This window comes from Hemicordylus capensis, chromosome 4 (assembly GCF_027244095.1).
Source record: "Hemicordylus capensis ecotype Gifberg chromosome 4, rHemCap1.1.pri, whole genome shotgun sequence".
In the NCBI taxonomy this organism is placed as follows: Eukaryota; Metazoa; Chordata; class Lepidosauria; order Squamata; family Cordylidae; genus Hemicordylus; species Hemicordylus capensis.
The window spans coordinates 5740865-5762766 of NC_069660.1; the positions used below are offsets into that span (position 1 = coordinate 5740865).

The 21902-nt window shown below is 42.3% G+C and overlaps 1 protein-coding gene across 1 annotated transcript in view; it reads right to left on the minus strand.

Moving 5' to 3' along the window:
• Positions 1 to 218: 218 nt before the first annotated feature.
• The window catches only part of RAD21L1 (RAD21 cohesin complex component like 1), a 61435-nt gene continuing 39751 nt past the window's right edge, over positions 219 to 21902 (minus strand). Inside the window, exons 13-15 of the mRNA XM_053248872.1 lie at positions 11863 to 11958; positions 10380 to 10457; positions 219 to 1377 (exon numbers count right to left, since the gene is read on the minus strand). Of these exons, the coding sequence (XP_053104847.1) occupies positions 1189 to 1377; positions 10380 to 10457; positions 11863 to 11958 (363 nt within the window). The 3' untranslated portion in view covers positions 219 to 1188. The remainder of the gene's footprint in view (positions 1378 to 10379; positions 10458 to 11862; positions 11959 to 21902) is intronic.

Consider the following 21902-nt stretch of genomic DNA (forward strand, 5'->3'; position numbering starts at 1 on the left):
GTCAGAGCACATACTTTGCATGCAGAATGTCCCAGGTTCAGTTTCTATGTAGAGATGAGAAAGACCCTGTGTGTGAGACTGGGTTTAGTCAAACTGGTATGCTGTCATCCCATATTTAGCTTGGCCATCAGCATTTCGTTTCCTAAACACAATGGCTTTGCTAAGATACGCATCCCAATATGTATGATATTGTCAACAATATTTAAGACTCCAAAATCTCAAATATATATTCATTTATTTTTTTAAAGCATCAGAACTTCTTAGAATACAGGGAAAAGTTTAAAAAAAATGAATAGGGTAACATCAATTTAAATTGGTCAAACTATTTTATACAAATTCTGGCTTGATATACCCATCATTGCTCCAATCAAGATTATTTTGTCAGTTTTTACAGTACTTTACAAATCTGCAAAACCCATTTGACCAGAGAGGACAGAGGGACAAAATAAGTGAGTGCCTGCATCACAGACAATGGATCCATCCATCCTAACACTTTCAAGCTGCTTAAGGAGATTGTCTGTCTGTGGCCTTAAGATGTACCTGTGTGGTATCTTACATTCCTCTTGCTTCAGATCTGAGTATTCAAAAAGGGTAGGGCAGCAGGGCAACTCTTGCCAAGAATACTTCCATGCCAACAATGCAAAGTCACTGCAGGGTCCGAGCAGGCAGAGGACTAGCATGGGCTGAAGCATGCTGTTGGAACTGGATGCACAGCATAAATGCATCTAATCCCTGAAATAAACACTTGTGTTTTTTGTTTAAGAAAGGTAATATTGCCTGCTGTACACACAATACTGTAATTTAAAATTTAAGTTAAAAATTGAATAAATAAAATGGATCACAATTCAAAAGGTCATGGCAGATTATGTGAAAAGCATTGCTTATGTAATGAAAAATAGTTTCATTACATGTTTGCACCCTCTGTAGCAACAGAGATAAATAGGCAACCCAATGCAAAACATTATAGATTCAAACTCTTTAAAAAACAGTATTTCTCCTAACTTGCAATGACTTTTTAATCAACATGGACTTAAAAAAACCCACAATAAAATATTTGTGCATACTCTAGTTATTCCTGGTTTGGAGAAGAGATGCAGATATAAGGCTTCTCTGTAGAACTTTTGCAAAATGCAGAATCTGGTTTTCAGTCAGAGCAGCTCATTACTATAAATGAGACCATTCTAGCCTTCAGATAGTATGGAACTTTGGACCCACCGTCACTATAATGTCAGCATAGGGAGCAGCCTGAGCTAAGTTGATAGCCAATTGATTATTTAGAACAAGCAAGCTGTAGAACTTGGTTGAGACTTCTTTATTGTTCTTGTTCTTGCAGAGGGCCAGAAAACTGAAAGATCTTGCTCCTGTCTGGTCAATCTGCTGCACAGGGGAACAAAATAAACAACAAGAGGCTAAAAATAGAGGAAGCTTGGGACTACCTAACATTAAATTATATTAGCAAGTTCATTACAGTGGATCATGGAATGGACTGACATAAATCAGAAACCAGGAATATATGTAATATATAAATCAGACACTAGAGAGCCAGTGTGGTGTAGTGGTTAGAGTGCTGAACAAGGACCAGGGAGACCTAAATTCAAATCACCATTCAGCCATGAAACTCACTGGGTGAGTCTGGGCCAGTCACATATCTCTTAGCCTAACGTACCTCACAGGGTTGTTTTGAGGATAAACATAACCATGTACACTGTTCTGGGCTCCTTGGAGGAAGAGCAGGATATAAATGTAAAAGGAAATAATAAACACACACACACACACACACACACACACACACACCCAAAACTATGGGGTGATCAATATGTAAAGAAATAAAGAGATAAATAGAGCAGCAATTTCTAACAGTTTGAAGATTTGGGATAAATATAGAAATAGAATTAGTTAGGGGCGTAACGATGCTGGAGTGGGCCCAGAGACAAAATTTTAAAATGGGCCCCTCGCTGATACACACACACTTACTTCACATGTGACTTGCCTCTGGGGGGCCCCTCGAGGCGTGGGGGCCCCCAGGCAGCCGCCTCCCCTTGCCTAATGGTAGTTACGCCCCTATTAGTCCTGCTAAAGCACAATAGCACCAGTGATACTTGATTTAGAATTTAAGAAATTTCAGTTAGGAAATTTTGAGACCTGAAAAAATAAAGTAAAGATATGTGGATTTATTAGAGAAGTTATTATTTTAACTTACGATTAAATAAAGCAAATGTTAGATGTAAATTTCCTTTTGTGGTACGAATATATGCAGTTGAAAGAATATCATTGGAAAATGTTACATCAGTTAAGAAGGGGTACTGACTTTGAACCCCCACCCCCAAGTCCTGTTATGCTGCTTCATTGTGGCGGGAGGGGGGGTGCGTTCCTGGGAGGGATAAGCGAAGTGCGTAAGAGGTATATTCCCAGAAGGGTCACCCAAGGCACGAAGGTCATCCCAGCTGCCCAGCTAAAGCAGGCAGGCATCTATATTGGGCAGCAGTGCAATAGCAAGGACAGTCACTTTAGTGACAATGACAAAGGCATCATTTCATACTGTGTGGGAGAAGGCAATGGTAAACCACTGCTGTATTTTACCAAGAAAACCACATGGACAGACAAGATAGAATGATTGTCAATGTAGTGCCGGATGATGGGCCCCTCAGGTCGGATGGTACTCAACATGCTACTGAAGAAGAGCTGAGGATCTCTCAGAGTACCAATGTGTTTATGACATGGTTAGCTAAAGCCTTTTGGATGCCTAGTGGCTGATGTTGCCATGTGGGAAAAGAAAATCCGAAGCTGAAAAGACAGAATTACAATGGGAACATGGAACGTAAGAAGCATGAAGATGGGAAAGCTCAACACAGTGAAAGATGAAATGAATTGACTACAGATTGACATCTTGGGCATCGGCGAATTAAAATGGACTCGAATTGGACACTTTCAGTCAGAAAATCATACGGTTTACTACACAGGACACAAAAAACAAAGGAGGAACGGTGTTGCTTTCATAATCAGGAAGGATACAGCAATGACAGTACTAGGGTACAATGTGGTCAGTGACCGATTAATATCAATTAGATTTTGTGGAAAGCCCTTTAACATGACAGTTTTTCAAGTCTATGCCCCAACAACTGAGGCAGAAGAAGAGGAAGTTGATGAATTCAGTCTGAAATTGACAGAACATGCAAGCAAGATGAGCTGGTGGTGGCTGGAGGAGACTGGAATGTCAAAGCTGGAAATGGTAAAGAGGAAAATACAATCGGACTGTATGGCCTAGGAAACAGAAATGAAGCAGGAGAACGACTTATTAGTTTCTGCCAAGCCAATGATCTCTTCATTGCTAACACATTCTTCAAACAACCAAAGCGACGCCTATGCAAATGGACATCACCAGATGGAGTACACAGAAATCAAATTGGGTACATTATTGGTGCAAGGAGGTGGAAGAGTTCAGTTATAACAGCAAAGGGGCCAATTGTGGAACAGATCACGAACTGCTCATGTACAAGTTCCAAGTCAAGCTAAAGTGGAAAGACAAAGCTATCCAGCTTCCACGATATGACCTTTAGAATTTACCCACCATTTTCAAGGAGAACATCAGGAACCGCTTTGAAGTTCTGAACCTCATTGATAGGGAACCAGAGGAACTGTGGAATGAAATCAAAGAAGTTGTTAAGCACAGATGTGAAAAGAGACTGCCAAAGACCAAGAAACAGAAGGAAATGGATTTCATTACAGACTGTAGAAATTGCCAAGAAGAGGAGAGAAGAAAAGACAAGAAAGATAAAGACCTCAGGAAGGGACTTAATAGGGAATTTCAGAAAGCTGTTAGAAGAGACAAGGAGCAGTACTACAATAGCATCTGTAAAGACCTTGAGGATGGAAATAGACAGGGAAAAACAAGGAAAGTTTTCCAAAAGATCTCTGAACTCAGAGGGAGGTTCCAACCTCACACTGATATGTTAAGGGATGCCAAAGGACAGATAGTAACTGATTCAAAGATCAAACTGAGATGGAAGGAGTATACTGAAAATCTGTACAGTGGGGACGTCAACATCCACAATACTCTATAAAATATTCCCTACTTGCAAGAACCTCTAGTATGGGAAGATGAAGTTAGATCAGCATTCTGGTCATTACCAAGTCAGAAGGCTACAGGAATTGATGGAATAGCTACAGAAATATGGCAGGTAACAAAAGAAGAATCAGTCAGGGCTCTAACCAAACTCTGCCAGTAAATTTGGAGAATGACACAGTGGCCAACAGACTGGAAGAGGTCAGTACATACCCATACCGAAGATAGGAGACTTAACAGATTGCACAAATCATCGCATAATATCCTTAATTTCACATGCTAGCAAAATAATGCTCAGGATCATCCAACACTGATTAGAGCCCTACATAGAAAGAGAAATGCTGGATGTTCAAGCTGGTTTCAGAAAAGGCTGAGGAACAAGAGACATCATTGCTGATGCATGCTGGATAATTGAGAAAGCTAAAGAATACCCAAAAGCAGTCAATATGTGCTTTATTGACTACAGAAAAGCCTTCGATTGTGCCGACCATGTCAAGTTGTGGAATATCCTTAGGAAATCGGGCATCCCAGAACATCTCATTGTTCTCATGAGAAACCTGTACACAGGACAGGAAGCCACAGTCCAGATGGTACATGGTGAAACAGACTGGTTCTAGATCAGCAAAGGACTAAGACAAGGCTGTATACTTTCTCCTTATTTATTCAACTTATATGCTGAACATATAGAAGACAGAAAACATATTGATTCTTTTGAACTTTGGTGCTGGAGAAGACTTTTGAGGATACCATGGACAGCCAGGAAAACAAACAAATGGATCATAGAACAAATCAATCCAGAATTCTCACTCAAGGCACAAATGACCAGGCTCAAACTATCATGCTTTGGACACATTATGCGAAGACCCAGCACTCTTGAGAAGTCCATAAAACTTCCAGTGACTGTTGCTGGTGCACAATCTTTTTAGATTGTGAGCCCTTTGGGGACAGGGATGATGATGATGATGATGATGATGATGATGATGATGATGATGATTATTATTATTATTATTATTAATTCGATTTCTATACCACCCTTCCAAAAATGGCTACAAAGAGAAATAAGACAAGATGGCTCCCTGTCCCCAAAGGGCTCACATTCTAAAAAGAAACATAAGACACACACCAGCAACAGTCACTGGAAGTACTGTGCTGGGGGTGGACAGGGCCAGTTACTCTCCCCCTGCTAAATAAAGAGAATCACCACGGTAAAAGGTGCCTCTTTGCCCAGTTAGCAAGGATCCATTTTATTTATCTTATTTATTTATATTATTTCTCTGTGTAAACCGCCCTGAGCCATTTTTGGAAGGGCGGTATAGAAATTGAATGAATTAATGAATGAATGAATCTATGTGGTTGCTATGAGTCAACATCAACTTGATGGCACTCAATCAATCAATCAATCATTAGTATTATGAACAAATTTCCTTTCTGGAGAAATATGTTAAGGATTTATATAAGTGGCATGTGAATACGACTTGTGTTTTTAAAATATAAAATTAATAAACTATTTTCAAAAAGAAACAAGAAGATAGACAAGCAATGAGCTGAGCCAATGTTAATGCTACAAAAAGGAGAGTAAGCAGTCATGTTTTAAGACGGGGGGGGCGGTTAACTGGGAGGCTGGGGTCTGTTCTTTTATGGTCAGAATCTCCCTTGCCTGAGCTGGGGGGGCTTGTGGAACCAGCCCTTCCCCTCCCTTCAGCCTTGAAGATCAGCTACTGAGATCTTGCTGCTGGCTTCAGCCACAGTTCTGATTGCCCTGATGAGCTACAGCTGCGTGGGGGCCAGTTTCATCAGCCAGGCTCCAGAAGTCCATGTGAGAGGTGGAGCTGGGGTGCTTTTGGCTTAAAAGGACTGGGGCAAGCCAGAGGCACAGCTAATGGCATAGATGCCATTGAGCAGGATGCCTGCAGGCTGCCACTGAAGCCGGCTGCTAAAGGGGTCAAGTCTTTGCTGCCAGGCCTTCGGTTTGGGAGGTCTGCGGGAAAGTTATATTTAAGGTCCTCCAGTCTTAGTCTTAGGTTTTTTATTTGCTCTTGTTTTAATGGTTTGTGCCAGGCTATTGAAAGGGTATGTCTGGGCTCTCTCGTTGATGGAGCAGGGGATGCATTCAATGAGGTTGGAGTGGCTATTTCTGCAGTGGTGAGGAATAGAGGAATGGGCGTTGGCAAGCCAGCACACCATTATGCTGAAGGGAGTCCAGTAATTTAATTACCGTTTTCCCTTCTGGCTGCCTTGTCACCTCTCAAGCCTCAGGGAGTAGTTCTAACTCCTCACTGAACCGAACAATACTTCTTTGTAATGCCAGGTCAGTTCAAAATAAAATCCAAATCATCCATGATTTTATTGTGGATGGTTTTGGCTTGTATAACTGATACCTGTTTGGGAGAGGCTAGTGGTTCTGTCTGGGCCCAACCTCTTCCCCCAGGGTACTCTGTTGTCGAGCAGGTTTGGGGAAGTGGGCAGCGGGGGGGAGTGGCTGTGGTCCATAAACATGATATCTTCCTTATTACCAGGATCCCTGTGAGATAATTGACCTATACTGAGTGTGTGTACCTTAGGTGTGCAGACTTGGGATAAATTAGGGATTCTGTTGGTGTACTGCCCACCCCGCTGCCTAACAGATTTCCTAACTGAGCTGATGGAGCTGGTCGCTGACTTGGTCTTGGAGTCGCCCAGGCTTTTGGTGCTGGGTGACTTCAAAGTCTACTTTGGGCCTGGCCTGACTGGTGCTGCTCAGGAGTTCATAGCAGCCATGACAACTATGGGCCTATCCCACAGTCCTTGGACCTACACATGTTGCTGGCCACATGCTGGCCACAGTAAACTTTCCAAGGTGGTATATGATCACCCCTAAGTGTCCTCTCTGACATGCTTCAAAATTAGCTCCATGGTATAAGGAAGAGCTATATTAAGTGGCAAGGTAGATGACTCGAGAGCAAATGGAGGAGGACTCATCTTGAAATTGATAAGACACAGCATAGAGCCCATCTAAAGGCATATGCTGTGGCAATACGTGCAGCGATTTTATTCTGTGCGTATTGTGTTTGCAAATTCTTGTCCAACAGAGCTTTTCCGAATTTTTCAAATTTGCTTCCAGAAACAATGTTTCATGACACATTCAATGAGTTATTTGCAGATAAAATATCTTGCATTCAGACTGATCTGGACTCCAATATTTCTGCAGGGTCAGTTAGCGGGGTGTCTGGCAATCCCTCTTGCAAGATTAGATTGGATCAGTTTCAGTTTGCGACTCCTGAGAATGTGGACAAGCTGCTTGGAGTGGTATGGCCTACCACCTGTTCTTTGGATCCTTGCCCAACATGGCCGATTTCATCTTTCAGGGAGGTTGCTGGAGCTGGCCTGGCTGATGTCATTAATACTTCACTGAAGGACGGCAGGATGCCATCTTGTCTGAAGGAGGCAGTGGTCAGACCCCTTCTTAAGAAGCCCACTTTGGACCCCTTGGTGATGGATAATTATAGGCCAGTCTCCAACTTTCCATGGTTTTGTAAGATGATTGAGAGGGTGATGGCTGAGCAGCTCCAAGCAGTCTTGGAGAAACTGATTATCTAGACCCATTTCAAATTGGCTTTATGGCAGGCAATGGGGCTGAGATGGCCTTGATCAGCCTAATAGATGACCTTCACCAGGGAATTGACAGAGAGTGTGACTCTTCTGGTTCTTTTGGATCTCTCAGTGGCTTTTGATACCATTGACCATGGTAACCTTCTGGATCACCTGTGGGATTTGGGGATAGGAAGCACTGTTATACAGTGGTTCCAGTGCTATGTCTCGGGTAGATTTCAGGTGGTGGAGCTTGGTGACAGTTGCTCTTCAAAACAGGAGCTATTATATGGAGTCCCCCAAGGCTCCGTTCTGTCGCCAATGTTTTTTTAATATCTACATGAAACTGCTTGGAGAGATCATCAGGGGATTTGGTGCTGGGTGTTATCAACATGCTGATGACACCCAAATCTATTTCTCCTTGTCACTGACATCAGGAAATGGCATTAGCCCCTTAAATGCCTGTCTACAGGCAGCAATGGGCTGAATGAGGGATAATACTGAAGTTCAATCCCAGCAAGATGGAGGTGCTCATTGTTGGGGATTGTAATATGCAAGATGGAATAGAACTTCCTGTTCTGGACAAGGTTACAACCCCCACGAAAGAAAAGGTTCATAGCTTGGGAGTGCTCTTGGACCCAGTTCTCTCCCTGGTGCCTCAAGTTGAGGCTGCTCAGGTTGAGGCTGTGTCCAGGAGTGCTTTTTACCAGCTGCAACTAATTCGACAGCTCCGCACCAGCTGGTAACCTCCAGGTGGGACTACTGCAATAAACTCTATGTAGGGCTGCCTTTGTACGTAGTGCAGAAACTTCAGTTAGTACAATATGTGGCAGCCAGATTGGTCTCTGGGGTATCCCGGAGAGACCACATTATGCCTGTTCTTAAACAGTTGCACTGGCTGCCAATATGTTTCCAGGCAAAGTACAAAGTGCTGATTATTACCTTTAAAGCCCTGAATGGCTTAGGTTCAGGTTATCTGAGGGAATGCCGTTCTCTACAAGGTCCCCACTGCTCACTGAGATCATCAGGTAAAGTCTGTCTTTAGGTGCCATCTGTTCATCTGGTGGCGACCTGGTATAGGGCCTTCTCTGTTGTTGCCCCTAGGTTGTGGAATGCGCTCCCCTTGGGTATAAGAGGATTGTCTTCCTTGGAGTCCTTCAGGAGAGACTTAGACCCATCTTTTAACCCTGGTTTTTAACCATATCTAGTTTTAATGTTAGCTAGTTTTAATTGTAATTTTAATCTGCTTTTAAATGGTTTTTGATTTTAATTTTTTTTAAAATTTTAATGTAAATCACCTTTGGAAGGGTGGTATACCAATCAATCAAATACATAAATAAAGTGACAGAGGCATTTATTTATAACAGAGTTTGATGAAGGGGACTAGGGTGGCATAAGGGTCCTATGGATTGCTCTTCTCCTTCCTATTCATCCCCCACATTCACTTCATAAATGCAGACAACTATTCTTCACTCACACACTTTCTCTATGTAGTAGATACCCTTGAACAGAAGGATTCTAGTACACTGCACACAAGGGTATCCTCAGAAAGCTCTGGCGGGGTGCGGGGCCTGTGGTACCTCTTCCAGTTAATTTTAATAGCAGCAACAAGAGTGGGACCAAGTGGTTGTCCTGCCCTAAGCACAGCCCTAGCTGTACATCACAGAAGGCTCTGCACTATCTACCTAAGTGAATGCACCCACAAGGAAGCCACATACCCTGTAGTTCCTCACAAGAGAACCTACAAGAGTCAGAGGCTAAGCTGTGCTGAGGGAAGAAATCTTCTCTTCCGCTCAGCAGTAGTGTGGACCAGCATGTCCCTTTACAGTTCTGCAGCACTGAGTGTTGGACAAAGGTGGGGGTCACAACCTTGCTGACAAGGACTCTGAACACTAATATCTCTATGCAATCTGTGCTCAGAGAAGAGTCCTCTCCATTGGTCATTAATTTATTATTAAATTTATACACCACCTTTTTGCCTCCAAAGGCATGACAAAAGATAAACAATTCAAAACAAATCTAAACACATTAATAATTAAGAAATAAGCTTACACTTCAGATCACACATGTTTCTTAAAGAACAATGGTTGACAACATGACTAAAGCTGTACAGATACAAGCAAAGGGACCACATGTACAGCACCTGTGCTGCTGAAGCAGGATGATATGCTGCTGAAGCAGGAAGATAGCTAGTGGGTATCATCCTGCTTCAGCAGCACAGGTGCTCACAAGTGTGTGTGTGGGTCATTTTGACCAGTCTCACCTTCCTCCGAATGTGAGCTATGCCATCCAAAATTATGTTCCTGAGAGATGTGCAGCCTTCAGGGAAGTAATTTTGGGTGGCACAGAGTACTTTTGAGGGAAGGGGAGATCAGCTAAACTTGCCTTCCTGCAAGCAAACACCTATGTTGCTGAAGCAGGATGACAGCTGCTGCACACATGCTCTTTTTGCTTGCATCTGTGCAGCCTTAGTTACGATGTTGGCCAATAAATGACTGTGCATCAGAAGGGCAGCTGGGCCAAGAAAAAAGAACAAGAAATGGGCATATACATATGGGCATTTTACAGTTTCTCCTTTTAATAAAACATCTGTCATAAAAACATAGATACATCTTGATTTCATTTACTTATTTTTATATAGAACTGTTCTGTCACAACACTCGGGATATAGCAATTATATAAAGACGACACATATTTCTCTGCCAAAAAGTTAAGATACAGTCTCAAAAAGCATTTCAAGACATCTTACCTGGAAAGTATTTAGCAGCTCTAGAGTTCTCCTACTCCTTCTCTTCTCTTCATTGTCTAAATCACTACCTTGAACTTCCTAAATTGGAGATTAATAAAACTAATTATGATACAATCCACTCAATGTTAAAAACAGAATTGTTGTACTTTTTGAAAAATCTGACTCAGGAATATTTCACCAGGAACTATTTATTTAATATAATTTACAAACAAGATAAAGAGATTACATGAATGATGTAATTGTACTGTCAGTAGGACTGTGCACATAGTACAAATCTGTCGGTGTGACTGTGCTGAATTTTATCTTTAAAGCATCAAATGGCCTGGGACTAGAGTATCCCAGGAATTGCCTCTTTCTGTATGAACCTACCCAAGAATTCTACTTTATTTCTGAGGTTCTTCTATCAATGTGTTCTGCCCTCATTAGAAGTTTAGTGGATGGGTTCAAGAGAAAGGACCTTCTTGGTGGTGGTCCCAGATTATACGACAACCTCCCAAGGGAGGTGTATCTGGCCCCTTCATTGCCCAGTTTTAGACAGGTGTTATTTTCAGTGAAGTGTGTTTTTATTTATATATATATATATATATATATATATATATATATATATATATATAGTTGTATGTATGTATGTATATACATATGTATATAGTATGTAGTATGTGTAACTTCTGTAGTTACACCCTCTCCCCTGTTACGAAAGCCCACCCTGCAAAACCCCTGATAAATTTAGGAGAGGGTGGTAGCAAGGTCTTGTGGTAGCAAGCATGACTTGTCCCCTTAGCTAAGCAGGGTCTGCCCTGGTTCCATATGAAAGAGAGACTAGAAGTGTGAGCACTGGAAGATATTCCCCTCAGGGGATGAAGCCACTCTGGGAAGAGCAGAAGGTTTCAAGTTCCCTCCCTGGCAGCTTCTCCAAGATAGGGCTGAGAGAGATTCCTGCCTGCAACCTTGGAGAAGCTGCTGCCAGTCTGTGAAGACAATACTGAGCTAGATAGACCAATGGTCTGACTCAGTATGGCAGCTTCCTATGTTTATACACACACACACACACACACACACACACAGACAGACACACATACATACACACACACACACACACACACACACACACACACACACACACACACCCCAATTCAAATTTTACTGTTTTATTATTATTTGGTAACTGTTTTATTATTATTTGGTAACAGCTTAACACTGCCATTTTGACTGACTGTTTGGATTTTTAATATGTTTTATTGCTTTAAAAATTGCAAGCATTTTGAGTACACAGTGATGTTAAAAATCAGGGTAAACCATGCAATAATACATTATCTATAGCTTTCTTAAAATGAACAATGCTCCCAACAACCCTGTAACCGAAGTCACTATTGTGCCCATTGGACAGACGACAACTAAGGCCAATAATTTGCCCAAGTCCATGGGCAACATGGGAACCAACCCTGCCACATCGTTTTCAACAAATGAAACTTCGAGCACATACGTTTTCCACCACAGCTTGCTGCCTCTCAGCCTCTTGTGTTGCAGAGGAATCTAGTAAAGAACCATCAGACAAAGCAGACACCATATTGACAGCTCCCTGGTATTAGAAGTGGAAGGGGGAAAGGTTATCAGTGACTTAGCAAATAAAATTTACTTCTCAGTTATGTTCTTTTTGCCCATGTGCTCATTTTACAGAAACAAATGAATAATTAAGGCTAAGCAGACCATGTATGTTGAATTTTACAATTCAAAGGCAAATGGGGGATGTTGGCATTTAATAGCTAACTCAATTAGATTTTCATGTAAGAGCACAACACTCATTTTGTTGAAACCATTTATCATTATTAAAAGTACATGTTTCCTTCCTCCTCCTCCCTCCTCACCACAAAAAGAACTGTTTAAGGGCTGAGGGGGAAAAACCTTCTTTCATTCATTCCAGAGACCTTCAAGAGGATAAAGCTGGCTTATAAGCTCTGGCCATAGCTCTAGCGGAATGCACTTTTACTTTAGAGGGAGACTTGATGCCTTGTTTGTTATAACATATTCCTACAGGCAGTAATAGACTGGATAAGGGATAATAAACTGAAGCTTAATCCAAGCAAGAAGAGGTGCTCATTGTTGTGATCTGCAAGACAGGATAGAACGTCCTGTTCTGGATGGGGTTACACTCTCCCAGAAAGAACAGATTCATAGCTTGGGAGTGATCTTGGACCTGGGTCTCACCATGGTGCCTCAGGCTGAGGCTATAGCCAGAAGCGCTTTTTACCAGCTGTGGTTGATTCAATAACTCTGCCCATTCCTTGAGGAGAATGACCTGAAAATAGTGGTAAACCAGCTGGTAACGTCCAGGTTGGATTTCCACAATGTGCTCTATGTAGGGCTGCCTTTGTACATAGTTCGGAAACTTTAGTAAGTTCAAGATGTGACAGCCAGATTGGTCTCTAGGGCATCCTGGAGAGACCATATTATGCCAGCTCTTAAACAGCGGAAGCTAGCCCGATTTTTGCTGATCGTCAGAATAGCCCCTCTGTCTTGATACAGATTGACCTTTTCTGTATCCTTTATAGGAGATGAATAACTTATTTGCCTTCTGGAATGGATTTGTCCTGTCCATGTAATAGAGAAGGGACCTCCTGACGTCCAAGGTGTTGGAAGTTAAGGACTTTGCGCTGTCTCTTGTCTCAAAGACAGTGGAGGACAGACTAATGAGTCAGAGGGCTAGAGGGTCAAGACATTGGTTATCCCTTCTCTACTGCTCTGACACTATCCCTTTGGAATGTAGATTGCTAAGCAATCTAGAACGGCGGAACAACCAGAACCTTCATCATGGGAGGAAATATCCCAGCTACCACAGCCAGAAGCGGAAACAAGCTGCAATTGAAGAGCTTGAGGCTCTACAGAAAAACAAAACCTGGACTCTTACTAAGTTACCTCAAGGAAGGAAAGTTATAGGCTGCAAATGGGTTTTCAAACTCAAACATGATGCTGATGGTGAGATTCAGCACTACAAAGCCAGATTAGTAGCAAAAGAATATTCACAGAAATATGGAGAAGATTATGATGAAACATTTGCACCAGTAGTTAAACATACCACAGTAAGGACTCTGTTAAGTATTGCTGCTAGCAAAGGAATGCATGTTGAACACCTAGACGTGAAAACTGCATTCTTGCATGGTGAACTAAAAGAGGATATTTACATGCAACAACCACCAGGTTTCTTAGAGAAAGGCAAAGAGGACTATGTATGCAAACTGCAAAAGAGCATTTATGGTTTAAAACAGGCTGCCAGAGCATGGAACACAAAACTAAATGATATGCTGCTTCAAGCAAATGTAAAAAGAAGTGAAGCGGATCCCTGCCTGTACATGAAATTCACAGATAGCAAGTGGTCCTACATTTTGGCGTATGTTGATGATTTGATTCTTGTTGGAAAGTTAAAGGACTTTGCGCTGTCTCTTGCCTCAGACAGTGGAGGACAGACTAGTGAGTCAGAGGGCTAGAGGGTCAAGATATTTGTCATCCCTTCTCCACTGCTCTGATGCTATCCCTTTGAAATGTAGATTGCTAATCTCAGGGGATTCAAACTTCCTTCCTCCTTCTCTCTCTCTTGCTACCTGCCCGCCTACCTTGCAACATGGCAAGTTCCTCTCCCTGCACCAAATGTGCAGAGAGGATGCAGAATCCATCTGCATCTAGTTAGAAAGATAGATTAGAAATCCTAAATCCTCACTTTCCTATCTAGAATGGAGTTCCTTAATAAATGCCTTTTATATTGATTTGAAACTATGAATTGGCTCCAAGTTACTTTACTCTCAGCACACATGCATGCCTAACTAATCTACCGCTGTGTTGTGCCTCTGTGCACTCTGCTATATTGAGAAAGGGATGCTCTCACCACAGAGAATTTCCAACAGGTTATGGGGGCCCAGTATTTTGAGCTGCGTGTGCTGCAACTAGAGAGTTAGGTTTGTTCCAGGAGATCCATTGAGATCTAGCGTGGACACTTTGAATTGCTAATCTACAGCAACTGCCTTTTGGAGCCGGTGAGGATGGCTGCATACCTAGAAAGGAAACTCAGGCTAACTATCCTGGATGCAGGCAACTATTTGGAATGGAAGACTCGACTGAGGATTGCACTGAAAGCAGAGGGACTCCACCAAGTTACTGAGGAGGACCCCCCCGCAGATGGAACCACAAATGCTGAGAAAGCCCTAAAAGAGAAATGGCTGCGCCAAGACGCAAGATCACAAGCTTTGATTACAGCTTCTGTGAGTAAAAATCTTCTTTATAGTATTTGTGATCTTGGAACCTCAAAGGAAATGCTAAACAAGCTAAATTCCTTGCATATGAAAAGGGGATGGGCATACACCTTTAATTTACGCAAGAAAATGCAAGATCTCCAATATAAAGAAGGGGACTGCTTTTCTACTTTTGTGGGAATGTTAGAAGATTTCTTTTTTCAATTTAAAGCGGCAGGAGAATAATTTACAGACAGTCAGAGGCTGGAATCTCTGTTCTTAAGCATGCCCCCCAGCTATAGCAGTTTAATCGGTCAATTGGAAACCCACACCAATCTAAGCTTTGAAAAGGCTGTGGAGACATTGTCCTCAGAAGCAAACCAGAGAAACCTTTTGAATTCACGCTATGAAAGTGAATTGGCAAATAACTTTGCTCTTAAAGCTACAGTGGGTCATTCCAGCAGAAACCAGAGATGGGGAGGGAATGCTGCAAGAGGAAACCGCATGGGGCCCCCACATCTGCATACAAAGAGAGCTGATTACGTTGCCACCAAAGAAACTCAGCCCAAAGAGAGAGGTCACATGACCGCCAGTGCTGAAATGAGGTCAACTGGGAATAAAGCCTTTAGATGTTTTCTCTGTAATGAATTTGGCCACAAGGTGGCGAACTGTCCCAAGAATCAGACAAAGAGCTTTACTAAAGAGAATGCAAACCATGGTTTCAAGTTTAATACAGAAAGATATTCCAACAGAAACCATTTCAACAAGAGCTATAATGTTTACCTATCACAAGGTAATGAAAAGTTTATCTTAGATTCTGGGTCGTCTGTGATCTAAGTTTCTATACTGAACTGTTTGATATTCCTGAAGAGACTGTTTATTTGGGCAATAATACTACAATTAAAGCCAAGAAGAAAGGCGAAGGAATTTTGTATTGCAAATTGCTGGATGCATCTGTTAAACCATTTTTTCTTAAGGATGTTTTGTATATCCCTGACTTCCCAAGCTCCTTGATTTCAATTTCCAAGCTAGAGAAACAAGGCTGTGAACTGTATATTAAAAATGGACAATGTGTTGTTACCCAGAATGGAGAAGTTTGCCTTGTAGGCTCTAATTTTAAAGGTCTTTATTGTGTGGAAGAGCACTCTACAAACAGAGAAAGACCTGAGGCATACCAGCCTAATAAAGTGAACCTTGCTAAGTTATGCCAGCATGGAAACTGCTTACAATTATGGCATAGGGTGCTAGGACACAGAAGTTTTGAATCAATCCAGAACATGAAGGAACAGGGATCAGCTAATGTTATTGATTTTGTACCATGTGACATTGTAACTAACTGTGTTTCTTGTCTCGAGTTCAAAGCAGTAAACAAGCCATTCCCAAAGCAGAGTGAAAGGAAAACGAAGAAACCCTTGGAATTGATCCACAACGACATTTCTGGACCACTACCAGCAACCATAGGTAATCAAAAATATTTTCTAACTATAACAGATGATTTCTCACGATACACGTGTGTTTTTCTACTAAAGGAAAAATCAGAAATGCTGGAGAAATTAAAAGGCTATGTAGCGATGGCAAGCAACAAATTTGGCTGGAAGCCAAAGATCCTACGCACAGACAATGGAGGAGAATATATGTCCAACACTACACAGGAGTTCCTGAGAGAACATGGAATCGTGCATCAAACCACGGCAGCTTCCAATGCATCACAGAATGAAGTGTCAAAGAACAGGACTCTACTGGACATGGTAAGATGCATGCTTGCTGATGCACACCTCCCACAGAAATTCTGGGGAGAAGGCATCATGACTGCTACATACATACAAAACAGAATGCACACAAAGCCTATAGGAACAACACCATATGAACTTTGGCATGGTCATAAGCCATCCATGACACATCTGCGTGTCTTTGGAAGCACGGCTTACTCATACATCCCAAAGGAAAAAAGGACTAAGTTAGGGGCTAGGGCCACAAAAGGGATTTTTGTAGGCTACGCAGCACAATCCAAAGGCTACAGAATTCTGGATCCTGACACCAACAGGATAACCATAAGCAGAGCAGTGAATTTTGAAGAGAATGGAAGAGCTACACCTTCAGAGGGGGTCTATACCTAAGCAAGCAACCAGACCAAGCACCCTGATGACTGGATCATGCTTCCTGATCTCAGAGGAATTGAGGAGGAGGAGACAGCAGATCCAGATCCAACCACATTCGAGACCCCCAGCGATCCACCAGACGCACCCGAGGTAATGGAAGAGACCACAGAGGGTGAGGTGAGGCGATCATCGCGCTCAAACAGAGGTGTTCCAGCTCCGAGGCTGTCCTACCTCGCAAGAACGGCGGAACAACCAGAACCTTCATCATGGGAGGAAATATCCCAGCTACCACAACCAGAAGATTATGATGAAACCTTTGCACCAGTGGTTAAGCATACCACAGTAAAGACTCTGTTAAGTATTTCTGCTAGCAAAGGAATGTATGTGGAACACCTAGACGTGAAGACTGCATTCTTGCATGGTGAACTGGAAGAGGACATTTACATGCAACAACCATGGAATATAAAACTGAATGATATGCTGCTTCAAGCAAACTTCGAAAGAAGCAACGCGGATCCCTGTCTATACACAAGATGCATAGATGGCAAGTGGACTTATATTTTGGCGTATGTTGATGATTTGATTCTTGCCTATGAAAATCCAGATGACAGCAAGGAAATAACTCCAACTCCAATGGAAGTGAACTACATAAAGCAAGAAGATCAAACTGAGCCACTATCTGACAACCATAGATATCGTGAAACATTGGGTAAGCTTTTATACATTAGTACACTCACTAGGCCAGATATTAGTACAGCAGTTGGCTTACTTTGTAGAAAGACTGCATCACCAACAGTCAAGGACTGGAATGCAATGAAAAGACTTGTTAGGTACCTAAAGGGTACTGCACACTTTAAGCTCAAGCTGCCAGCTAACAGTCAACCAAAACTAGAAGCATACGTAGATGCAGACTGGGGTGGAGATATAACAGACAGGAAATCCACCAGCGGTTACATAATTTTCTATGGAGATGGAGCGATAAGCTGGTCAAGCAGAAAACAAGACATAGTAGCATCATCAACCACTAAAGTGGAATATGTATCAGCTGCACAGGGCTGTCACAAGATACAATGGCTGTGTCAACTACTGAAGGACCTAGGTACAGAGGTACCACAGCCCATACCAGTGTATGAAGACAACCAAAGCTGCATTCAGCTCTCCAAACAAGAAGATGTAAAAGAGGAGTACCAAACATATTGATATGAAGTACCATGTAGTGAGAAGTCTGCAGAAGGATGGACTAATCAAGCTGATCTACTGCCCGACAAATGAAATTCTTGCAGACATACTCACTAAGGCACTACCAAGACCCTGCTTTGAAAAGCTGAGAGATAAAATGAATCTTGTGAGCTGAGTCACGAGACATCGAGAGGGTTTGTTGGAAGTTAAGGACTTTGTGCCGTCTCTTGTCGCAAAGACAGTGGAGGACAGACTAGTGAGTCAGAGGGCTAGAGGGTCAAGACATTGGTCATCCCTTCTCTACTGCTCTGACACTATCCCTTTGGAATGTAGATTGGTACTCTTAGGGACTAACTTCCTTCCTCTCTTCTCTTCCTGTCCCTTCTACCTTGCAACATGCAAGCAAGCTCCTCTCCCTGCACCATGTGTGCAGAGAAGATGCAGAATCCATCTGCATCCAGCTAGCTTTCTAGATTAGAGATCCTAACTCCTCACTTTCCTATCTAGAATGGAGTTCTCTAATAAATGCCTTATATATTGATTTGAAACTATGAACTGGCTCCAAGTTACTTTACTCTCAGCATACACGCATGCCTAACTAAATCCGCTGCGTTGTGCCTCTGTGCACTCTGCTATAATTGAAAAAGGGTTTCTCTACCAGAGAGAATTCCCAACACAAGGAGTGCATGGATTTCTCCAAAGAACAGTTCAGGAAAACCCTAAGTAAGACAAAATCTTGGTTCAGATGGAATTCTGAGACTATTTTTGGTCTACAGGATGGGTCAGTCCTTCAAATAGCTTTGGACAGAATTTAGAGTAAGCGGAGTCAGCTTGAAGAGATGTTAGTTTGCTGGCTCTCTTTGCCAATGTGATGGCAACCAAGAATGTGGTTTTCAGTGACAGGCACTTTAAGGAGGTGGAGACTAGTGGTTCAAAGGGAGGCTCCATTGTTTTTATCTACACTAAGGAGAGACTTCAAGGTTCAACTGGTAGAAAATTTACTGGTAGAAATAAGTTATTGATTCCTTTAATGAATCTCTTATAGTTGGTGTGAAAGAACACAGTGCGCCCATCCCAACCTGGATGTCTAGCAGAAAGTGTCGCTATGTAGACCTTAATGGACGTATTAAATAACCCTGATTGCTTTAGGTTCTTCAAGTATAATAAGATCTGCCTGATAGAGGCACTGTATGGATCAAAGTTCTTTGTAGCAGTATAGTGTGTGAACCTTTTCCACTAGCTTCTCCTGGTTGGCTCTTTTCTTTCATTTAGGAGGATGTCATCTAATATTTTAGCTTCTAGTCAATTAGATTCAATACTTAGAGGTTTATTATTTTATTTATTAATTAAAATGTTCTTTTATACCACCTCCTCCAAAGACTCTAGGCAGTGCTTGTGATGGATGATGAGGCCTGACCCCCATGAGAGGAGATTTGGGTGTTGTGGGAGGCATTGGTATTGACCCCGTGACACATGTAGTGGGTGGATGGTGCGGGGGGAGAACCAGGGCTGTCACGTGGAGAGTAGAATACACCAAGTCCATTCTTGAAGTATTTTGCTTACAATTTCGGAGAGTAGGAGAAAGGGAGGAAACAGGTAGTATAGGTATTATTTCCATCGTATCTGAAAGGCATCTCCCATGGAGCCCTTCACTATGCCCACCCTGGAGCAGTTGAGTTTGCACTTTTTGTTGTTTCCTGTTGCAAACAGGCCTTTCAGTGGGTTCTGGAAGATGTTGTAGAGAATTTCTAGTGTATTTCCCACTTGTGCTGCTGAGAGAAGTCCAGGTTCCTGCTCAGGGAGTCTGCCAAGGTGTTGTCTACTCACTTGATGTGCAGGGCGATTAGGTGCATGTGATAGTTTATGCACCACTCCCACAGTTGTAGCACTAGATTGCAGAGACCGGGAGATTGTCCCTCCCAGTGGCAGTTGATGTATGCAATCGCTGTTGTGCCTAGGGTTTTAGGGTGTGTAGCACCACTAGCAGCTCCAGGAAGTTTGTAGGGAGTGGGACTGCTGTTGCAAAGTCCATTTGCCTTGGGTGTGAAAACCCGCACGCACAGTGGGCTCCCCATCGTTTTAGAGAAGTGTCCGTCATTAATGTTATCAATGGGGTTGGTAGCTTGCTTATTTATTTATTTATTTATTTGGCAAGACCTTACACAATTAAAATATTAAGATAAAATATAAAAACAGAGATCTAACTTTAATACACACACACACACACACACACACAATAACCATACAAAATACAAAGAAGCAGCAGTAGAGACAATCTCATAAAAGCCTGGGTAAAAAGCCAAGTTTTCACATGCTTTCTAAAAGCTGTGATGCAGAGCTGGAAGGGTACACCCAACAATTGAGAGTTTGCTCTGGTCCACCACTGTAGAGAGCATAGCACAGGTGGAGGAAAGGTCAACCACATGTTCTAGCTGTCTACATTCAATATGAACACCGACAGAAACCAGCTTTTGAGCTGGCGCATCTTTAGCCTTACATGTGTAACAGCGGCTGTGAAAGAGGTCATCATCAACCCTAATAGTCTTTGCATGGTGTTCTCTATTTCAGGTTGAGGGTAAAGGTGGAGATCATTTGAAGATAGCCTCCTGTCCTCTGGAAGGTATGCCCTCTTTGTCTCTGCATCCAATAACGCTCCTATGAACTGAATCCGCTTCTTTGGTTCCAGGTTTGATTTCTTCCAGTTGATGTTGACTCCCAGACATTTTAGGAGGTCTAGAGTGTAATAAATGTGAGTGAGCAGGGAGTCCCTACACTCTGAGGTGATCAACCAATCATCTAGTAAGGATATATTGAAATACACCCATGTCCTCAGGTGTGCTATTTTGTGAAGACACGTGGTGCTGTCAACAGCCCAAAAGGAAGGACTGTGTATTGGAAGACTCTTGAACCTAGAGTGAATCTCAGGTATTTTCTGTGTTTCAGCTTTACTCCTACATGGAAATAGGCGTCTTTGAGGTCCAACGTCACAAATCATTCTTTATTTACTAGGAAGGATGCTTTTTAAGGAAATCATCCTGAAAATTTTCAATTTCACGAATTTGTTCAGATGCCATAAGCCCATAATGGGATGGAGACCCCCATCTCATTTGGGCGCTTGAGTAGAAGCTCTTTTCCTGGTCCCTCGGAGAAACCGGTTCTATCGCCCCTTTTTGCAGCAAGGAAAGGACTTGTTCCTTCAAAGCAGAAGTTGAGTGAGTGTGTTTTATCCCTGAAAAAAACAGGGAGGTTGGTGAATTCTATAGCATAGCCTGTTATTATGATGCTCAACACTCATGAATCCCATGAATGATGTTAGGAGATGCAGGAGGGGGAGAAGGGTGCGAGACGGATGGAAGAAGAGGATGTCACTTGAGGTACTTCCAGCGTAAAAGTGTCAGAGAGTCAGCTTAGACAGATCTTGGGATATAGCCCTTTAAGGCTGCCTCTGTCGCTGGTTGTAAGGCTTCTTGACATTGTGTTTGAAAGACTTCCTGAAGTCTCAGATTGTTTGCATTGGTATTTCCCCCTGCCATAGGGTTTGTACTTCTGAGAGAAAGATGTTGTTTGAGAGTTCAAAATAAATGTTCTAGCTGTGTAACGTGACTTTTTCATCCTTTCCATGGTCTCATCAGTTTGGGTGCTGAAGAGACACTCTCTTTCGAATGTTCTTCATGTCTAGTTGTAGTGATGTTGATCTAAGCCAGGCATGTTGTTGTGGACAGCCTGACTACCATACAGATTATACATGGTCACCGTTTAAAGAAATGGTCACTTTGTGACACTGGTAAAACAAGCCTAATTCCATATGCTAGCTCCGGAGCATATCTAGTGTACAAATCAGACTTAGCTCACAACAATGTCTTCTGAGTGATACAGCATCAGCAATGGTTCGGGATTCTGTTTCCGTTAAGTGCTTTGCTGTACTTGGGTGCTGCCTTGTAATGTCTACAGACTTATTCAGAATGGCCTTAAATTTTTCACAGAACTCCTCTGGAACATCTTTTAGATCTTCCTTCAGATTGTCC